We start from the raw sequence: 22,972 nt of genomic DNA, 5'->3' as shown, positions 1-22,972 counted from the left end.
TGTAAATTAAGTGTGTAGGAACCCAAACTTAGTTCTCAATTTTTGAAAAAGTCTTCTCATTTTGTGGACTCTAAATCGTGAGTCAAAGTCAAAGAGACTTATCTGAGGTTTTAATATGCTTTCAGCCAAAGCAAACCCTACCAACCATTGCAATGATGATCTGGGCCCCAGACCTGCCATGCCACTGGGGGTTTCTCCCTTCCTGTCTCTGCATAGTGATGACTTTTCATAGCCCATTTCTTCCTGGTGAGAATCGTCTCCAGTTACACAGTTAAGTGTTTGAATCCCAGCTCCACGTCTTACTTAGGCAATTTATAACTTCTCTAAAACTATTTCTTGAAAAATAGGAGTAATAGCTGCGTCTTAGGATTGCTGAGCTTAAACACATTACATGTGCAAAATGTCCTGAATAAAGTAGGATTCATAGGTGCTCAGGAAATTTTGTGTCCCTTTATTTCCAGTGACTCATCCACCCTTTTATTTCGTATGTAGCCATCTGTGACAAGAAATTTTTTCTGCCCTACATAAACATTGCTCAACACCAAGGAAAATGGCTTTAAACTTTGCCCAGGATGTTTTCATAATGTTTTTGAGCCAGAAGTATGAAGAAATACCCCACACGGGAGGAGCACAGTCACTCTCTCATGGCTAGTTCTACATCTACTAGCTGTAGTTTCTCTTTCTCTTTCTTCTCTCTGCTGTTGCAAGTGCTCTGGGAATTAAGATCTTAGCTTTTTAAAGATTTTTTACTCCTCTTTGGGATCATTTATAGACAGACTGTGTGTGTGTGTGTATGTGTGAATGCATAACAATAAAAAACCTGATTTAGCTTTTGCAGCCAGTAGAATTTCTGTTACTGCTTTCATCTTCTCTATTTCTCTTTTTAATTTTTTTAATTGAAGTATAGTTGACTTACAACGTTGTGTTAATTTCAGGTGTACAGCAAATTGATTCAGTTTTTCCCTTATAGCTTATTACAAAATATTGAGTGTAGTTCCCTGTGCTATACAGTAGGTCCTTGTTGGTTATCTATTTTGTATATAGTAGTGTGTATATGTCAATCTCAAACTCCTAATTTATCCTCCCATCCCCGCCCCCCATCTTTCCCTTTTGGTAACTCTAAATTTGTTCTCTATGTCTGTGAGTCTATTTCATATGTTCATCTGTATCATTTATTTTTAAGATTCCACATATAGGCAATGTCATATATTTGTCTTTCTCTGTCTTTCTTCACTTAGTGTGATAAACTCTAGCTCCATCCATGTTGCTGCAAATGGCATTATTTCATCCTTTTTTATGGCTGAGTAATATTCCAACTTCTCTATGTCTCTTACCCTTGCCAGGTCACTATTACAGAATATGATGAAATGTGTATTTTGTATCATATGTATCCCCTGTGATTTGCTTTTTTAGTATTCTAAAAACCTTGTGTCTAAAGACCTTGCTATATTCCTAAAGGACATAATACCTTTTGATGATAAAATCCTACTCTGGATGTTTATATTAACTTATTATTTTTTATCATTGAGACATCTTTCAGTTGCAATATTTGTACTAGTTGAATAGAAATGTCCTCTATCATTCTCTTCTGTTTATTCTTCAAATCAGAAAAATAAAAGTGATAATTCCTTGATGTCTTCTCTGATTTTCTTTTTAAGCAACAGTATTTCCATTTTAAAAGATTTTTTTAGTACCTTAATACTATTTTCTATGGTAAATATAGCACAAGAGTTTTTGGTTAATCTTTGTCAATTGTTCAGCAATTGGATTGAGTTGTAGAAGAAATTTGTCACAAGAGACTGACATAGCTATGTATACTTTCTATTCTGTTCTATTCTATTATTCCCTCTGCAAACTCTTCATCTTGGCAGCATTTGGCAGTAGACACTGTGGGGAAAGGAGCTAATCTCACTTGTTCATAACCATCTTCCTATTAGGTAGTGGGTGATCAATACATATATACTGAATGAGTAAATGAAGGAATGAATTGATGTGCCTTTAGAGAAGAAGATGACTGTCAATACATCAGAAGTTTTATACTATTTTTTGTCAAAATTTTCCCTTTCTGATTCTTTTGGAATTGCCTTAAACTGTTTTCTCTATCTTGTTGTGATACTTCCAACTCTATTTTTCCTAGTTTAGCTCTGGTTTTGGATGTGTCCCATAATTAATACTGGAAAGTTTAAAAAGAATATATGAAATTCAAGACAGAGGAAAACAGGAACAGTCTGGTTGGCTGTCCTCCAAGAGACCTTCCCCAGAGTGCATGGTAAACCTGGCATGGTCCCCTGTGCCCCTGGACTTGATGGCCCAGATACCTGGCCTATATAGACAACACATTCACATTGAACTTGTTCGAGGGCATTCACACAAACCAAACTTACCCTTCCAAGTAGTATAAAGCAAAAATGTTAATGTACTGATTACAATAAGAAATATAACTGCCATGAGGACCAGAATACACATATCATCCTGCATAGTACATTTCTTCCCTGTAATCATAACAACAACCATAGTAATGACTAAAAATTTTTGAGAAAACTACAGGGAAGTCAACTTATAAACACTAGTTGTTTGCTGAGCATGAAATCAGAAAAGTGACTAGATGATTTAAATGTTTAGAAGCAACAGGGTACCTAGTTAAGGTATTCTTCCATTCAATATAAATTGAAAACTTTCTTTCTTCTAATCCCCAACTCCAACATGTTCCCATCCTTCACCCTCACAGATGACCTCACACACAGCCCACCATTACAATGGGAACTCTTCTTATTTCCTGTTATTCCACCTACAAACTTACCTGCCTCCACAGTGCCCCTTCCTCCTTCCTTTAGGTTACTCTAAAACCTCCCTGAGGTTAATTCCAACCCTGTTATTTATACTCCAGATCTTATGTGCACAGGGCTTCCACTTGGAGTTCATTCTGTAAATTATCTCCTCCTGGCCTTTCCTTTTATGTTTCTGTATCATAAAACAATACAGAATACCCCACTCTTAATGCCACCCCAACACCACCTCCAGGATATATGGTTTCTTTGCTAGATTCCTACCCGCTGTGATCTGGCTTCAACCCACACTACTCTCCTGGTACGGCTCTTGGCAAGGGAACCCCAAGTCTCTCTGCCGGGAATGTTGAGACATGGTGGCACACTTGCCCCTTGAGTTCATTGTCTCCTTGATCTCTTACTGATCATTCTCAATGGGTTTTCCTCCTACATCTTTGGCTGTTCTTTCTTAATCACCTTTTTTGGACTTCTCCTTTCCAGTCCCAAGTATTTTTTTGTCCTAAAGGAGATTTCATTTTTCCTTCTGGATGATTTATTATTTTTAAGTTGGAGGCAAACCTAAAAAATGTGGAGGCCCACATTTTCCTCTTACCTTTTGACCTATAGATATGACCCCTTACCACGTGTATGTACCACAGACATAATATCTATGATTCCAAAACTGAGCTTGCCACTGGGCCCTGCTCCATCTCTGTTGGTTCTTGGCTTGATGAATGGTAACACCATCACTTAATAGTTAAGTTTCATACTTCCTCCTTTGCACCTTCACATCAAACCAATAACCAAGTTCAGTTCATTCTGTGACTGAAATTTCTTTCAAATCCATTGCTGTTTTCCATCTTTACTGCTATGGCCTCATCATTCAGGTCACCACCATCTCTCTCTTGGATTCCTTTAAGAGCATCCAAACACAATCTTATTTTCCTCCAATTTTGCCCTTTCAATTTCTTTTCCCACCCTAAAGAATACCCCTTCCATAGTGATTACTTGGAAGCACAAATCTTCACATGTCACTATTTTAAGCAAAACTCTTCAGTGGCCACCCTGTTTTCCTTATGTAAAAGCCAAAGCCCCTAACATGACTTACAATGCCCTTCATGATGTGATTTTGGCTTACCTTCCCTGCTTTATCTCTCACCTGTCTTGCAGTCATGCTGTAATGCAGCTACCAGATCTGCCTTGAGGACTGAAGCTTTATTCTGCTAGCTCCTGGGACTACTGTTGGCAGACAGCCCTCAGCTGCCATCCCTTTTCAGAACTGCCTTAGCTAAAGAGAATTCTCTCACACAAAGTCATGCCACTTCCCATTCCCAGAAATACCTCTATCCATTGACTGGTTCACATGGAGGAATAAAGACCTGGTTCCATTATCTCAACTTGGAATCACTCTGAGGGCCATCTCAGCTCCAGAGTCCCTGGTAGGTTTGCCTGAGCCCTCTGCTGACACTGTATCACAGCCCAACTTCTCTCTCTGCTCAGCCTTATTTCCTTCCCTCCTTTCCATACTCCATAGTAAAGAGTGCTCTCTAATAATCTGCCCCCCCCCACCAACCCTAAACTCTGTCTCAGAATCTGCTTCCTGAAAAATCCAACCTGCATCAACTCTGTTTTGCACTCCTGGCTCTATTCATACTGAATATTGTTGAATTTCTAGAATACTTGTCTTGCTCTCTGTCACCTCCAGGCCTGTGCTTTCCAGATTAGAAGAAAGGTTTCTCTCATTTTATTTTCCTATTCCAAAAATTCCTTTTTCAATGTACTCTCGGTGTAACCTACACGTACATCATTACAGCACTTATAACTGAACACTATAACACCCCTGGATTGTAAACTCTGTGTTTACTTTCATATCCCCAGTGCCTGGCACATAACAGAGGCTCAGTAAACAATTAAGTCCATTCATTCATTCATTCATAATAGGGTAGCTTCATCAGAAGGTCCAAAATCCAATGGTCAAGATGCACTCTCCAACAGTGCAGTCTACTTTTATTTATTTTTTGATGTGGACCATTTTTTAAAGTCTTTATTGAATTTGTTGCAACTTTACTTCTGTTTTATGTCTTGGTTTTTTTGGCCACGAGGCATGTGGGATCTGAGCTCCCCCACCAGGGATTGAACCCTCACCCCCTGCATTGGAAGGCAAAGTCTTGACCACTGGACCACCAGGGAAGTCCCATCGTGCAGTCTGATTTTGCTCCACTTCACTACTAAAGGTTATCTTAATAAGAACCTCTCCTGGTTGGGCATTACTCAAGTTTGCCTATTACATTCTTTATCTGTGTTTTCATGGTTGACCACCAATCCCCTTCACATAAATATATTTGTTCTTTAGATATGTTAACATATTTAACCAGTTAAGTATAGTGTTGCCAGCCTGGGTGCAGTTGTGTCTCTTTGAAGTGATTTTAATATATTATTTTTGGCCTCATCTGCTTTTGTTGGTTTTATGCTTCATTTTTTCCCCAAGTTCTTGTGGAGTTTGGTAAGTCTCCCCTATAGTTCCCATGTTCTGGCGGCCAATAACAGCAAGGCCGTTTATTAACATTTTTTCTCTCTTGGCTTTTTCTGGTTTTCAATAAAAACAAATACGTTTTCCAACTGTTGGTAGCAACTTATGTTTTTTAGCAGGATTCTTGCTTGTCCATGGGAAGAAACACTAATTTTGGGGAAAAGGTGATACTAATGGAGAGATAATAAGAGGCAAGAAGTAGATTCAGAATGCTCTTTCAGATACTTGAAATATGAAAAATAACACCTCATTAATATCTGAAAAATACCTGAAGACTAACTGCACATGTAAAGCACTCATTCTCCTTTGCATTCCTGTTCAGTGAGCGCAGCACTCAGGCTTCAGGGCTTGTCCTGCATAGAACACTTGTCAGTAGGGTCTCCCCGTTACCCACACCAGAGTGCACTTCTCAGTCCTTCCTGCTCTTACCTCACTGGTAAACACTTCCCCATTTACACACTTGCCTCCATTCTTCCCTTTCCTCCTCTCACCCCTCCCGGTACCTGCTGGGCCTCTTCTTCCACTTTCACTGTGTTGTTTTGCTTCATAATTTTTTGAATATCTGTCTCACTAGACTGTGAACTACTTCAGGGTAGAGATTGTGTCTTCTGGGTCCCTAACACACAAGCAGAGCTCAAACACAGTAGGTGTACAATGGTTATTGACTTAATAACTGAATATCCTAGAATATGTTTATTTTTATAGTTCAAATTTGCCTTCTTATTAATCTCAAAAAATCACTCTGAACTAATTAAACAATCAAAGTTTTAAATAGTCTAGAAAGATATATGCCTCTTATGATAGATTTAAGTAAAATCATTCACTTATGATAGTCATCTAAATTTTTTGGAAACTCTGGTACTAGTGGTGAACGATATGATTGATACATATCTCTTCATTTGGAACTTAAGCGTGCATATGCTTTTATTTATTTATTTATTTGTGGTACGCGGGCCTCCATGGCTCACGGGCCTAGCCGCTCCGCGGCATGTGGGATCTTCCCGGACCGGGGCATGAACCCGTGTCCCCTGCATCGGCAGGCAGACTCTCAACCACTGTGCCACCAGGGAAGCCCCTGCTTTTATTATATAACTACCTTTGGCAGGGATATGAAACTATGTTCTAAAGATACCATTTAATTATTGAGTTGTAAAAATAATGTTTCTCCTAAAAAGAAATTTCACGTTATTTTTTCCTATGAAGAAATGTGATAAAAAGATGCATCATTTAATTTTTCTTGTTCTTAATATTATTTTATCAGTAGAGATTAAGTACTATGAATAATAATTTATTTTTTTCAATTCAAGAAATATTTTTGACCACCTATAATATGTCCAGCAACATAAAGGCAATGATCTATTTTTGGTGAAATAGACTTTGAATTGGTTTGCTATGGCACTGCTTTTATTTTTCTATAATACTCTTAATATACATATGTACTTCTAAAAATTGTAAACTAGAATATAATATTAGCATAAATTTGGAGACTGATTTCCTGAGCAAACCAAGCATGAAGACTGTGGATACTCTGCTGTTCTAATCTCAGAGTAACTTGGATTTGATTTAATGAGAGATTATTTCAGCTGATAGGGGAAGAATATCACATCACAAGCACAGCTGTAATTTTTATCTCTAGTTCAGAAACCAGAAACAAAAAGTTGCTTTCTGTACATATAAAGCATAGACGACAAAAGGTAAGTGCAGTGTCAGTGATTAGACAGCCTTTCTCTGGTTTAATGAAACTCACATGGAACAACAAAATGATGGAAAAAGTTTGGACTGAGAGTCTGAGACTGTCATACAGTTCAGTTCTGCCTTTTAGTGATGACTGGGAAAGATTATTTTACTCCTCTGGTCTTCCATTTACATTCATTCAGTTATTCATCCAAGTGACAGATATTCATGGAATGGCTATGCTGTGCCAGAAACTGTTTTGTAGTGTGGGTATAGAACAAAACTCAAGATGCTCTCATGGAATTTGTAGCCATCAATGTAGTATTTCTGAGAACAGGCTTACATTACTTGGATTATTGTTTTTGGGCTATGTAGACTTTTGAATTATAGCATATATCCAGGGAGTCTGCTACAATTCAGTTTGAATTTTCCTGTTTGGCTTGCACCATGTAAAATATTTTATATTTATTAGTGTGGTAAGTTATATTCTCCAAATAAGTTTTCTACTTATAAACTTTGTATTTTATAAATTTCTTTGCCTTATTTCTTATTATAATACATTATTTGCTGTGAAAAATTTAAAAAACACATGAAGCATAAAAATCACTTATAATTATATGACCTCACAAGAACCCCTCTTACACATGAGTTTATCTTATCTACTTTCAGTAGTTTATTAGGCATGTACTTTTTTGTTTATTTTTGCAAAACTTGGATCAAAATTCTGTAATTTTATGTCCAACTTTTATATATTCTGAATAATTTATTATTTCCTCATATAACTAACTCTAAAACAAACTTCAAAGAGTTCTTTGCCAATTTGATGAATAAAAGGAATTCATCTATTTTTTATTTATTACTTTGAGCACCAGTGAAGTTGAAAATACATTTAATTATTTTTTTAATGAAATAAGTTAGGAATACAGAGCATAGATAACAATGTAATGAACATCCATGTATCCAATAATAAGTTTAAGAAAAAAAATTACAGATACAATTCTAGCCTTCAGTGTATTCTTCCTGGATGCATTTCTACTTTCCTCTCCCCAGAGGTTAACCACTAGCTAGAATTTATTAGTCTCATGCATAATTTTTATACTTTTACTATGGAACATTGCATGTTTAGTATTAGAGTATTGATATCCCAGTAGGATATATATACTACTGGAACTTTTAAAAAGGTATTATATTTTTTTGTTGTTTAGTCACGTTGATGAAGCTCTAGTTCAATAATTTTTGCAGATATATATGTCTATTATATGAATATATTCAATGTAAGTGTTGATGGATATTCAAGTGGTTTTCATTTTCATTACAAGCAAAAAATGCCGAACTGAACATTTTAATATGAATTTCCTATGCATATGTGAGACAGTCTCTAAGGAATATCCTTGGAGAGAAAGTGCTGGGTCACAGAATACTTACATCTTCAGTTCTATTAGATAGTTGCAGATTGCTTTCCAAAGTGATTTCTCTGATTTATACTCTCACCAGTAGTGTATAAGTGTTCTAGTTCCTCCATATCCCAGCCAATCACTGGCATTATCAAACTTTACATTTTTGGTTAATCTGAGGGGTGTGAAATCATATCTCATTATGGCTTTAATTTGCACTTCTATTTTTAGTGGGGTTGGGCATCAGGTTTAAATGGCATTTTCTCTTCTGTAAATGCCTTTTATATCTTTTGTTATATAAAAACTAGCCTTTTATGATTTATGATAGTTCTTTTTACCTTTTCTTATTAATATTTTCTTGGTTATACGCATTGCAAAAATTTTCAGCCTGTGGTCATCTTTTAACTTTGTTGATGGAGTCTTTGTATGAAGTTTTAAATTTTAATGTACTTTAATTTAACAATCTTTTCCTTTATGGACTGTGATGATTATGTCTTGTCTTTCCCTATCTTAAGGTCTTCAAAAGGTCATTTCCCCTTCAAAACATTTAGTTACATTTTTCATATAAAATTGTTCAATCTAACATGGAATTTATTTTTTAATATGGCATGAGGTAAGGGTATGATTTGCGATTTTTTTCTACAACCAATGGTCTCAGATTCATTTATCAAATAATCTATTCTTTTCCCACTGGTACACAATGCAACATCTCTCATATAATTTCCATATATATAAGGGTATGTTTCTGGGTTCTAACTCTTTCATTGATTTTTTTTGCATAGTACCAGAAACATGACGGTTAGCTCTTATAGCATCATAATAAGACTGAACACACTGCTTCCTATGTTGTAGAGGTTATGCCCTGCATTAGGACACCAGGCTGAAAGGATGGGTGGAGTCTGAAATCCAAATCTTCTTTGTGTACCCTGGCACAGGGCTGTGTCTGCCTGGAAGGAGGTGCACATTTTTCTAATTCACAGGAAGACATTTTTAGGCACTTTTTCCTCCTCTGGAAAATTGATAAAGGCTATCAGAAGTCCTGAATCAATGTCTGATTGGGCAATTCTCCTGTTTTGTCCTTCTTCAAAGGTGTCTTGGCTCTTCTAGGCCCTTCACTCTTGCTGAAAAAAAAATTTTTTTTGCTTAAATTTTCATTAGCCTTGCACAGTTTCTTTATTACTTTGTGGGGGCATTGGCATCTTTTTGATATTTAATCTTTTCATTAATTGATATGGCCTATTCACTCATTTATACCTGGTTAATAATGCCTTTTAATACAGTTTAATAATTTCTTCATAAAGGTTTTAAAAATATTTTGTTAGATCTACTCCCAAGTTCTCTCTCTCTTTCTCATTGTTGTTATTATGCACTGATACACACAGAAAATTGAATTTTATAACTATGTGTTACTGATATTTAGGAACACAATTTTTGTATAGTTATGAATATACTTTCCTTATAGTTATTGTCCATTCACAGTGAATTTCCAGTTCAAAACTTTAATCCATTTTTCTTCTGGGGTACCTGTGGCTTGTCATTTCCCATCCAGTGATTTGTAAGGACTTTTAAAAGATTAAGGCTAATTGTTTTTGTCATATGTATTGGCAACTTTTTTTTTTTTACAGTATGCCATTTGCCTTTTAGTTTTATTTATGTTGTTTTCCTTGACTGCAGAAAATTAGAATTTTTATGGAGTTACATGCACCAATCTTCTGTAGTTTTTATGTTTCCTCATACCAAAATTAAATAACTGTTAATTTATATTTTCTTTTTAGTTATTTTCATTTAACTTTTTAACTCATCTGGAATTTGTTTGGGTAATTTACTGTAATTAGCAATGTCTGTTTTATTTTCTCCTCCCAGGAAGTTAGTCAACTGTTCCATTTTATTCTCCACTGAATATTACCTCTATCATGAATTTGTACTTGAAGTTTTCCTTTTCAGTCTGTTAACTATCTGAAGACTTAATAAGTGTTGGGATTTTAGTCAATCCATTAAACTAAATGTTGGGGGTGGGAGTTTATTAATTAATTTATTTATTTTTGCTGTGTTGGGTCTTCATTTCTGTGCGAGGGCTTTCTCTAGTTGTGGCAAGCGGGGGCCATTCTTCATCGCGGTGCGCGGGCCTCTCACTATCGCGGCCTCTCGCTGCGGAGCACAGGCTCCAGACGCGCAGGCTCAGTAGTTGTGGCTCACGGGCCTAGTTGCTCCGTGGCATGTGGGATCCTCCCAGACCAGGGCTCGAACACGTGTCCCCTGCATTAGCAGGCAGATTCTCAACCAGTGTGCCACCAGGGAAGCCCTAAACATTTTTCAAAGCCAAGAAGATACTTTGCCTTACCACTGCAGTAGTTTGGGGAAATGGTCCCAGCAGAGAATTCATGTCCTCACATCATCTACCCCCAGTCTGGCTGATATAGATAGAGTGGACAATCAATAGGCAAGAGACAGATGAATAAACTGAGGAAAAGAGGAGACACCTTTCTACTTAGATTTATTTTTTTTGGCAAGGAGATATATTTTTAACTTTTTGCAAGTTAATAATCCAGGAGACTGGGAAGGAGAAACTGATACAGAGGAATGGGAAGGAAGGCACGAAAGGGAGCATTCCTAGGAAGGAATGTCCTAACTGGTTAGTTAGAAGTTGAAACAAGTTCAGTTAGGAAAAGATACACTTCAGGTATGATACAGATGGCAAGGCTGAAAGATTTTTGTTTTGTTTTGATTTTTTCATTACGGAAAATTTTATACAGAGAAAACAGTACAGGAATCCACACGAACCCATCGCTATCGTCAACAATTACCAGTTCAAAAGTTGGTATTGTTTCATGTCTCCTTCGACGCATTCCACCCTTTTCCCCACCACTGGATTACCTCTAAGCAAATCCTAATATTCAATCATTTCAAAAGTGAACATCTGAGCATGTGTCTATAAAATATAAAAAGTCTTTCTGAAAATAAAACATAGTCACAATATTCAGGCTGAATTTGAATTTCCGATCTACTTACCTAACATATTAAGGAAGCCTAGCTCATTTTGATTAAAGTGGTAGAGTGTAAACAACCTTCAATTTGGGGTTAGGAGATCTACCTGCATTTAAGTCCTGACTCTCAAGTTCTCATCTGTGTGACACCACCAATGCTCTTCTTTTATCGACTCTAAATTTCCGTTTCCTCATCAGTAAAAGAAGGATAAGTAGCTGTCTTATCCATTTCAGAAGTGTCATCAGAATTGGGTAACACAAGTGAAATAAAAGGATCTAACTTCCAGTCCAATCTTCTCCGTTGTGAATGATCCCCCCCCCCCCACCCCGCCTCCATCCCAGGAGAGATCTTCTGAAGGTAATAGATTATCTTTGTCCAGCCTTGTCTTTAGTTTTTCTTGCTCGGGTTTCTCTTCCTGAAAAACACATTACTGTGGTACTTTTTTTTTTTTTTTTTTAACACTTTAGTAATTTTGAATACCAAGAGAACAATGTTTAGGTTTGTATCTCTCACCTCTTCATTTCATTTATCCTGTGTTTTTCTGTAGTTTTTTTTAAATTAATTAATTTAATTAATTTATTTTTGCTTGCATTGGGTCCTCCTTGCTGTGCGAGCTTTCTCCAGTTGCGGTGAGCGGGGGCCACTGTACGCCGCGGTGCACAGGCTTCTCATTGCTGTGGCTTCTCTTGTTGCAGAGCACGGGCTCTCTAGGGCACGGGGGCTTCAGTAGTTGTGGCTCATGGTTTCTAGAGCTCAGGCTCAGTAGTTGTGGCCGCTCGGGCTTAGTTGCTCCACAGCACGTGGGATCTTCCTGGACCAGGGCTCCAACCCGTGTCCTTTGCCTTGGCAGGCGGATTCCTAACCACTGCACCACCAGGGAAGCCCTCTCTTTAGTTTTAATTGCACTGAACTGAAACTCAAATTTTCAAAAGCTAATTTTAGTGGCCTTTTGGCCAGCAGAGCTTCCAGATAACTCACAGGAAAAATGTTTTTGTTTCCTTCCCTACAAACAGCCACAGCAACCATAGAAAAGCATTTAACTGGGTCCATTTTGGTTGCTTAAATCTTCGTCCATCCTTGGGGGGAAATTACTCATCTCCCTATAATGGTAACTATAAAGAGAATGTTTTCCTAAAAGGGGCCAACTGGGCGGCTCCCTCTTTTCCCAACGCCCCGATTTCTATTCTTAGATCTCGAGATCCGCGGCAGCTTTTATTTTTTTCTTCTTCCTAGTTCCCAGACCTTCCGCGGGGCTGCAGGAGTCCAGGCTGGTGGGTCGGGCCGCGTGGGCCGCGTGGGCCGCGTGGGCCGCGGTGCAGACGCGCGCCTCGCCGGCCGCTGCAGGGCCCGGGGACTGGGCACTTGGCGGAGTCCGCTGAGTCGGTTTCTTCCTGCGCGACTCCCGGGCCGCGCCGCCGCGGAGAGCGGGATCCGGTCTCGGGAGGCTGCGCCGGCCCGGGGTCCCGTCTCGGCCGGCGCGGGGGCCACGGCCACTGTCACCCGGGCCGAGCGGGCTCTTGCTGCGTCCTACCCGCCTGCCACGGTTCGGCGGGCACCGCACCTCAGCCGAACCTCTCGAAGGCCCCAGAACTGTGTTTTGGCCCTGGGTGGGGGAGGGGGAAGCAGAGGAGGAGAGGGAGCGGGCGGGGGAGGGCGGCGCCGGACGCGGAGCCGCCGCCTTCGCATAAATGGGCGGGCGTGGGTGCAGATGGGGTCAGCCGGGAGCGCTGGTTGCGGGCGGTGAGCTGGGCTCGTCTTCTGACCGGAGCGGCCGGCCTTGGTGCGGGAGGGGCGGCCGGTTTGGAGCAGGGTCGGTCATGGCCAGTGGCAGCTGCCAGGAGAGCGAGGAGGAGGATGAGGAAACTCTGAAGAAGTTGATAGTCAGGCTGAACAATGTCCAGGAAGGAAAACAGATAGAGACGCTGGTCCAAATCCTGGAGGATATGCTCGTGTTCACTTACGCCGACCACGGTAATCGTTTTCCAGGGAACTGTCCCTTTACCGTCCCCCGCCCCGGCCCCCCTTCCCCCCCTGGCCTTTTTCACAAACTTTCTCCCCCCGAACTTTGTGGCCGCACAAACGTGGATTCTTGAGAAGCCGCAAACTCTCTACTCCTTAGGGCAGAAAAGAGCTGACAATTCTAGGAAGGTCTTGAGCTCACTTCTTTTGCTTTCTCCCTCCTTTTCAGACTTAAAAGGGGTGCCATGAATCGTGACTTTGCTACTTTTCCCTAACCCCCTTCTTTTCCAGCCTCCAAGTTATTTCAAGACAAAAATGTCCACGTGCCTCTGTTGATCGTCTTGGACTCGTATATGAGAGTCGCTAGTGTGCAGCAGGTAAAGGAATTGTTTTCATTTCTCCCATTTCCCCTTCTCATTGGAAATAGGTGTTTTTCTATTAATATTCTATAACCAGAGTTCTGGGTTATTTCTGAGATTTGTCCTGACAAACTGCTGACTGTGGTTTTAAGATGGAAGCGTTTTCAAATCATTATCAAATGTTAACGGTGTAAGAGGGCCAACTGTGTGCTCCCTAATTGTATTTAAGAAGTAAGTTTATACAATCGGCTGACAGAATATGGATGGTGGTGGGAGGGGAATAATAATGGATTGAGGTTTAGTTCTGACATTGGCTAGATGGCTAGTTCATCAGTGCTTAAATAAAATTATTCTAAGAATCTTCCCAATGTGCAGCATGTCCTACAGATGACACAATTGTGAATAGTTTGGGAAAGGGGAATAATGAACAGTAATAGAACTAATAATAATTAAATTAATAAAATGAAGTTACTGGCAAACTCTCATAGGTTTAAGGTTTTCTTTTTTTTTAAACTTGAAGACAGATTTCTAACCTTCTTTAGTTGTAGTACACCTTGTATCATCTAAAGAGAGTGATGTTTTAGGATTCCCCTATAAGTTTAAATCTATACTTCTCAACCGTTTTCATATAAAATGAATGTAAAAATGAATCTTAGAATCTGCACCGTAGGAAACCCAGAAATTTGTTACATATCTTAGATATATTTAAAAAGGAGCCTTAAGACGATAATTAAGGATGATTTACAGTCAAAACAAAATTACTGCCTAAGGTTAACTTCCTTTGTAGATATTGAGATTTGGGGAACTGAAATTACTTTTTTCATTTGCATGTTAGATCCTGAAGGGAAAGAGAATTGAACTTTGAACTCTATCGAGGTGCAGTGTTTCTTAATACCTACTTGAGAGGCTAGACAGATGTAAGAATTATCTGGATCTCTTAAGTCTGTATCTGTCTATCTTATGCTAATCTCTGTGTCTAGCTATGTCTAGTTTGGGTGAAACATATATCTAGCTTCTTTTATATGAAGATGTTTATATCTCAGATAAATGGTTACTTTTATTTTTCTTCAACTGAAATATTTCCCATCTGACTATTGATTTTCAGGCTGTTAGCAAAGATCATGAAAAAATGGAGGCATGATAAAGACACTGTTCTTTTTAACACCCAATGTCTGAATTTTGCCCATGAAACATGAGTCACTCCCTGGCACTGACCTATCGTGCTTGCTACTCTCCACCCACATCATCCTTCTTACTTGCCTCTGCTTTGGTGTTCCAAAGTGCCTTGTCTGGCAGCCTCCGTTACTTGGATTCTGTTCTTGGTAGAGTCTCCTCTGCCAGGTACAACTCAGAACAATTGGGCCCCGGGTGACCTTCGGTCTGCAGGGTCTAGAGGAGGCAGTGCTAGACTTGAGAATCCAGGGAAGCCTGCAACATTCCCACCACCTAATTCTTCTTCATTTTAGAAACTGCCTGAGCCTGGACATGTTTGTTTGGAGTAGTTATGACTGGCACTCAATATCCTTGCCCAGTAGGTACCAGAGATAAATGAAAATAAGGAATTGTCTTTTGATTTGGTAATTTAATGGAATAGAATTATTAGTCTCAGCACAAAATATTAATCTACAAAGGACATTATGTATATTATATCATTTGATTCTCGCTGGACTCTCACTATCCTCTCAGAAATCTCACTGAATGTTTTTTCCTCAGAATAAGTAGCTCATTTAGGATCGCAGAGCTAGTGACAGAGTCAGGACTCAAGCTTCACACACCTTCAGAATCTTTTTCCATCATAGAGTAGGTGCTGATATCATAAGATTTTTGCGCAAGTAAAAAGTACCATGGTATGGTACAAATACTGTGGCCGTGCTACACACAATGACATTATCGATTTAAATTATCATTGATCTTATCAAAGGGATGTGGAGTGGGGTAGCTCTACTGATATTTTAATACTCCACTTAAAAGAAAAAAAAGTTTTTCCTTCAGATTTCTTCATATTACTGGTGAAATTAGTATAGATATTCTTTAAAGCTTTATATCTTGAATCAGCTGGAGGTGCTGAATTAAAAGCACTTGATGAATTTAAGGAGTTAAGGTAAAGTACCCTTCAAAAGTAAATAGAAGGTTTGTTTTCAGAATTCATTTAACATGATATTCCAGACTCTGAATTTTTATTTTCAATGTCTTTTCATATTTTATTAGTTCTCCTTAATAAATCACAATTTTTTGAGAATTGGTAGTTAGGCTGCTGTCTTATAAATTTCTTTTCCTGTAAGTCATCTGATCATTTCTCTGTGTTCTTCAATTTACGTTACTTCTCTTTATCCACACAGTTTCCACCTTGATGTAAGTGAGTGAAATATATGAAAGTGACTAAAATTTTCTTTAACCCCTACACTCTTTCCCATTGTGCATTACTTAGATACTTGAGTTTACAGAATAATTATAATAAAGTGAAACTACCAATTTAATTGTATTATAACTGTACAGGATGGGAGTCTTCTCTTTTTGAAAGATAAGCTTTTAATTGAATACATTAATGGATCAATTGTTACCTCTGCTTTGCTGCTAGCAATTCTATTTAATCTTGGAAGCTCAGTTGCCTCAGTCTTTTTGCAAAGCAATTACTGATGCCGCTGCTTCATCAAGCAAAACAAAACAGGTTTTCTCCTTGAGTCAGCCATGCAGGTGCAGAGATGAGTATAGCATCCTGTGTGATTTATGATTTTATATTTCCCACCAGAAACTGTTCCAAATGTTAATTTTTGAAATACTTGGGGAAAAAAGTCTTGATGATTTTATGAAAGCACAAAAATAGCCAGTTTCTATGACATCCAGATTGTCAATATCTGTTCAGCTTATGTGGAGGAGGTTGTCTACTTAAATATAGGCAAAAATAGCTGTCAGAAATTGCTTCCTTTTCAAGGAATTTGAAATCGTGTAAGAGAAAGTGATGACAGAGTAAAGCAATTCATGCTTAATCCAGAAAAGATCTGGAAATAATATTGTAAAGAGATCTTATGTAATCACTTTTATCTTATTAAATACCCCTTGTTTATTCCTGTAAACAAGTAGGAAACGTGCCATTATTCCTTTTTGGTTGCATAGAGATTTCTCCCCTTTTCACTCAACCCTCTGTACCACTCAGCTCCAACTCACGTATCCAGTCTCATTTAGCAATGGGCCCCTCTTTGGCAGCCTCCTCACCATTTAACATCTTACTTTACTTCCTCACAACTCATCAGTATTAGAAGTTTCCATTTCCCTATTTTGAGTGACCAAATTTATAATTCTTTTGAAATCTGGCTCAAATCCTACCTTTTCTGTATTATATTCTTCCCTGAGTAATTCTAGCGAATCCTGCTTTCAGGATTCATATTATATTGGTATTTATCACACATCGTGCTTAGGCACTTTTTCATTAATCTCTAGATCTGCATGTATATGCATTTTCTATTTTCTTTTTCTGACCATATCAAGTTTAGTTCTGTAATATAGTAGAAAGAATTGAAGAGTCCTTAAATTTGGGGAGGAAACTATAACAGGAAAAGTGAGTTAAATTTAATCTCCAGTTTGGAATTAAAATATCGTACTGAAAAAAATGTATTTTTTTCAGAAGTAAAGAGCAGCTTATTCAAGTTGGCATCATGTATAAATGAGCTGAACGAAGGCATATTTAAAATGCATCAGGAAGATCATACTTAATTTGGAAATGTGAGAGAGTTCAGGGACACTTGTGATGTCTAGACCTCAACAGCTCATATTTAGGTGTATGGAAGAAATCTAGAGGGATCCACTGAGAAATTCTACCTCCTCTCTATCTCATAGTGCCTTTCTCTTTTACCTGTGAAAGATGTTACATTGTCATCACATGATGCTACTTCTTTTGCTATTTTTTCTAGCTCCATTATCTGGGGAGCAGTCTTTCCTGATAACTTACACTTTGCCATCAAAATCTCCAACTTCCCCTAATCCTCCATTCCAAACTACTTCATTTCTTCTTATAATTAAAGTACTAAATATTTAGAAGGAAATCTGTCAGGTAGATATGCCTTAAAAAGTACGAAGCCCTGAGAATAGCCTTTCCTGTACTTCATAATTTTGGTGTGTCCTCTAAAACTATTTTTTCGAGTGTTTTATTTCCTTTTATATAGACAATAGGCAGTCTATTGCCTTCATTATTCAGAAATGTTATAATATTTTTTGTATGCCTTTTCAGTAGATTTTTGAAGAAAGATGTATTCTAAGTATATGAGTTGCTTTTCTCAGCCTTTTTAGAGTATCATTTTGTTTTAAAATAACTATTTTCAAATAATGTAGCCACTTATTCTATTAAGAATGAAGAGATTCTTTGACTGAATATATTCTATTTGTTTGGTTTTTTTTTAAATGTGAATATTTGTCTTTCTTGTTTTTAGGTGGGTTGGTCACTTTTATGCAAATTAATAGAAATCTGTCCAAATACAATGCAAAGCTTAATGGGTCCCCAGGATATTGGACATGATTGGGAAGTCCTAGGGGTTCACCAGTAAGTATGCAAAAACAAACTCCATTGAATATTTATCTGTACATATGACAACCGTTCCCTTGATACATTATATTTGCAATCCAAGCCAATCTAGTAAAATCCTTTAAAATACATATAGTTTTCCTTGAATCAATGATTTACATTTATAGAGAGCTTTTGACTCAGAAGTCTATAATCTATTTGAATTAGAAAACTAACATTTGAGGTAAGAAGTCAGGTGTTGTTATTATTTTAGTAATTTAATAATAGGTATACAATTGATTAAGTTGTAGATTGTTAATGACTGCTTATGAATTCAAACTAAGGAAAGATTTTTTTTTCTTCTTTTACTTTTTAATAGTAGAACTGACAAACCACTACTTCTTCAAAACAAAAATATGGGAACTAAAATGTTAGTTCTATAAATAGTAATTTAGAAGTTTATGCTTTACTGTCTTTAAAAAGTACATTTATGTATATTCATACATATATATTTAATGAGCTTAAACTACAGCTTTCAAAATGAAGAAAAAAGAGGAAATTATCTTTCAGCACATCTGCAGCCAAATCTTGATAGCTATTTACCAGCTATATTATTGCAGTTTGCAACATAATGACTTCTTTAATGAGACTACTTCTTTAGCCATAATTAGTTAAGAAAAACTTTTCTGAAAAAAAATGTGTTTCTAGGAAAATCCTTTTTGGATAACTTTGTTTCTTGACATTTAAGAAAATATCTTCTGTCATCAACTTTAGGTGTTCTTTATACCTAATGTGACTTTTCTTTACCACAGAGAAGTGAATACTAATTGCTTCCAAAGGCATATTGCTTGTGGAAAATGTAATTTAAAGCAAAACTAAATTTTACATCTTTGCATTATTTATTAGTATTAACTGTGGCTGCAGATTTTGACAAATCAGAGCTGTTTGTTCATAGGCGAGCATGTCTGTGCTTATACATTTTTCCATCTTTGATAAACATGTGTTGCTGTTCTTCGGTTTCTAGAATCTAAAGACTGTGCTTTGAAAAGAGACTATTTACAGTTAATAGGTGCTCTCATCTCCAAACTAATCTCTGAAATTCTATGAGTCAGTAGTAAAGAATACTGCATTTAATGAGGAATTAGACAAAATATGCCTGCAATTAGTAGTTGTAATGTTATGTGTCCCTTGGTTTGGATGAGAATTTCCAAGATCCCCAAAGATTAGCCATCTATAACTTTAGGGAGCAATGGAAAACTCATCTAGTCATATTCTGGTATAAACCAAATGTTCAAATTAACTTACCTAAGCGTTTCTACAGGGAGTTTCATTCACTCATTTATTTGGTCACTCATTATTCATTCATCTTCTGTTCGTCAGGTATTACACTCCTTTAGGCCAGAAGTAGTGTGAACAGTGTAGACACACTCTCTCTACAGTGGAGCATATTAGATCATTACCAGCAAATATTTATTGTAAAACATATCTCCTTATATTCAAGGACTTTTATCTCCCCAAAGGCTTACAGTACTAAAGAAGAAATCTCTTGTGTGGTGTTGAAGTCAGGAATAGTGGGAGTGGTGCAGGGAGAGGTAGGGGCAGCATAGGTAGGAGGAGAATTGACAGAGTCAAAGGACATGGTCTCTCAATTCCTCACCTCACCACCTGGAGACCACGTGCCGTTTCTTGGATCTAGGTGAAGCCATGGAGGCTCTCTCTTCTCCTAACAATAGAAAGCCAAACAGCACTGGGGTAGGAATAGACTAAAGACTGTATATATATATATTTTTTCGGTATGCGGGCCTCTCACTGTTGTGGCCTCTCCCGTTGCGGAGCACAGGCTCCGGACGCACAGGCTCAGCGGCCATGGCTCACGGGCCCAGCCGCTCCGCGGCATGTGGGATCTTCCCAGACCAGAGCACGAACCCATGTCCCCTGCATCGGCAGGCGGAGTCTCAACCACTGTGCCACCAGGGAAGCCTAAGATTGTATATTTTAGAATTGATAACTCAGGGGCTCAAATTTAATGCATTTGAACTAATTGAATACTATTGATAGACTAGGTTCACTTTCTGTTATAAAATATCAATTTCTCTTTCAAAAATAGTAAAAATCAATAATATAAATATTCAAATGGTTAGTTTTTATATACAAGCTAACATTTTAATTATATCTCTCTATAATAATATCAATGTGTATAACATATAATTCACAAGTTTGTATCACATATAAAATGATTGATCCCTTGGTGCATATAACTCAATATTATTTTGGATATAGAATTGGGTGAAATAGTTAATAATTGAATTTGAATATTTAGAGGAAAAAGTTATAACTTTTCTATTGAGACTCATAATAATTCCCTGTTAATCATCGTAAACCTGACTCAGGTTTACAGGGAGAAAAAATACACTAGCTTTAATATAGGGAATGAAATACAATGAGATGAATAAAAATGTAGGTGAGTAAAAAACAATATCTGAAAGAGCAAACATCTAGGTATGATCTTGATCTTTGTTTTTAATTACAGACTGATTGTTAAAATGTTAACAGTTCATAATGCCAGTGTCAACCTGTCAACAGTTGGATTGAAGGCCTTAGATCTTCTCCTAACTTCAGGTAGTATATACACACATTTTTAATGTTGACTCAAAAAAACATTTAAAATCATTTGCTAAATGTGTTTTGATGTTTTTTGTTTAAAGTATAATCACATAATATAACCTCAATATTGATGATTTCCAAAATTCTGTGTTTCCATTTTCCTTTTTAAAAAAAATAAATTTATTTATTTATTTTTGGCTGCATTGGGTCTTCGTTGCTGGGCACAGGCTTTCTCTAGTTGCGGGGAGCAGGGGCTACTTTTCATTGAGTGTGTGGGCTTCTCACTGGATGACTTCTCTTTGTTGTGGAGCATGGGCTCTAGATGCGTGGGCTTCAGTAGTTGTGGCATGTGGGCTCAGTAGTTGTGGCTTGCGGGCTCTAGAGCACAGGCTCAGTAGTTGCGGCGCGCGGGCTTTATTGCTCTGTGACATGTGGGGGTCTTCCTGGACCAGGGCCCAAACCTGTGTCCCCTGCATTGGCAGGCAGATTCTTAACCATCGCGCCACCAGGGAATCCCCTCCATTTTCTTTCCTTATCTCTTTTCTCTACACTTTTTCTCTCAAAAATACCACCCAACATCTTGGCCTTAAACAACGCCTTATATATTACTCCCAAATCTAATGTCTGTCACCAGCTTTGCTTCTCAGATCTGGTCCCACATCTCACATTCTCATTAGTTTGTTAGCCATACATGTCCTTGTCATGACCGTATTGCACTTCATTATATCTCTAATATGTTTTCTATAATATATGCTCTAGAGTATGACATAATAGTAATATGTCATAATAAAAATATATAACATTTCTTCTTGAGTGCTTGCTAAATGCTAGGCTTAGCATGTAAAATACTTAATATGCTTTTAAAAGCATAATCCTCAAAACATCCCTTGAGTTTAGTATTTTATCTCAGTTTTCTAGAGAACACTGAAGCATAGAGAGATTACCTCAGCCAAAAACTAGTAGAACCAGGGTCTGATTTCACATGTCAGGTTCTTTCCCTGAGTAAACTTATACTTGGAGGATAATGGACCTGAAAACAAAGAATGTTGCTGTGGTGCAATAGTTGTGATCATTGCTGTGACAGACACTTGCTATGATGTAAGGTTCTGAGAAGAAAGGCTCCTTTCAGGGAAGCTAAGCATGAAGGATAGGGTGGATTTCCTTCAAAGTGTGAAGGGTGCTTTAGGTCAAGAAAACAGCATGTGCAGCGTTGCAGAGGCCTGAGAGGGGCTGGATGTGTGGGTGGTAAGATTTTTAAAGGCCCTCATTGGCCATGCTAAGTGATGAAGGTCCAATAGGAGAAAGAGAAAGGAAGAAAGAGGGTGAAGATCAGAGAATGAACTGAAGAGGGATAGGAAAGGCCAGAAGGTACTCACCACTTCACCAGAGCCTTTTATTAAAATATATAATGGGTACTAACTAGTCTTAACCATGATTTATTTAAACTCATCCTTGGGATCTTTTTTTTTGGTGGGGGTGGGGAGGTAAAGATTTATTCTCCATTTGGCAATGGACAGGAGGTTTATGAATTTGAGAAATCTCCCAACATGAATATATCAAGGTTAGCAGCATGTAGACAAATAGTAATTTGACATGTGTTTTGAAAAGACTAGTTAATTTCTTCCACGTAACATTAAGAATTTTGAGCTTTTAGGAAAGTTTGTAATGTGTTTTAGAGTCCATTTCAGGTACTTATTAGAGGCTAATTTATGAATCATTTTTTTGTTTGGCTTATTTGTTAACTGAGGTAATAGTTATTGGGCATTTACTGCTGTGCTGGCTGCTAGAGAACTCTCAGACAGGTGAGGCAAAGTTCCTACAATGTAGAAGTTCACAGTCCTGCACCACTGTCCAATATAACTTTTTGCAATGAAGGAAATGTTGTATACGTTCAAAATCATGACAAGTAGCCACATGTGGTGGTTGAACATTGGAAATGTGAGAAAGTGAATTTTAATTTTATTTAATTTTAATTGATTTAAATTTGAGTTTAAGTAGCCTCATGTGATTGGTGGCTACAGAATTGGACAGCACTGACAAACAGATAAAAAGCATTTAAAGAAATGATTTCAATGTAACGAGGAAAGTACTCTAACAGAGATATGAAGAAAACCACCATAGGAACAAAGAGAAGAGAGCAGCTAAGCTCATTTGTAGGAGTTAAGAGCATGGTCATGACCTGCTTTAATTTTAATCCAGCTCTGCCT

The 22,972-nt window shown here is 37.7% G+C and overlaps 1 protein-coding gene across 7 annotated transcripts in view; it reads left to right on the top strand.

Moving 5' to 3' along the window:
- Positions 1-13,037: 13,037 nt before the first annotated feature.
- The window catches only part of LRRK2 (leucine rich repeat kinase 2), a 142,494-nt gene continuing 132,559 nt past the window's right edge, over positions 13,038-22,972 (top strand). For all 7 annotated transcript variants that reach the window (XM_081249269.1, XM_081249267.1, XM_081249265.1 and 4 more), the window contains exons 1-4: positions 13,038-13,319; positions 13,599-13,684; positions 18,091-18,200; positions 20,692-20,780. In XM_081249269.1, coding sequence (XP_081105395.1) covers positions 13,166-13,319; positions 13,599-13,684; positions 18,091-18,200; positions 20,692-20,780 — 439 coding nt within the window. In that variant the 5' untranslated portion in view covers positions 13,038-13,165. The remainder of the gene's footprint in view (positions 13,320-13,598; positions 13,685-18,090; positions 18,201-20,691; positions 20,781-22,972) is intronic.

This window comes from Mesoplodon bidens, assembly GCF_964165515.1.
Source record: "Mesoplodon bidens genome assembly, chromosome: 11".
NCBI classification, from domain to species: Eukaryota; Metazoa; Chordata; class Mammalia; order Artiodactyla; family Ziphiidae; genus Mesoplodon; species Mesoplodon bidens.
The sequence above is the reverse complement of the archived record's forward strand: the minus strand, read 5'-3'. Positions and strand labels throughout refer to the sequence as shown.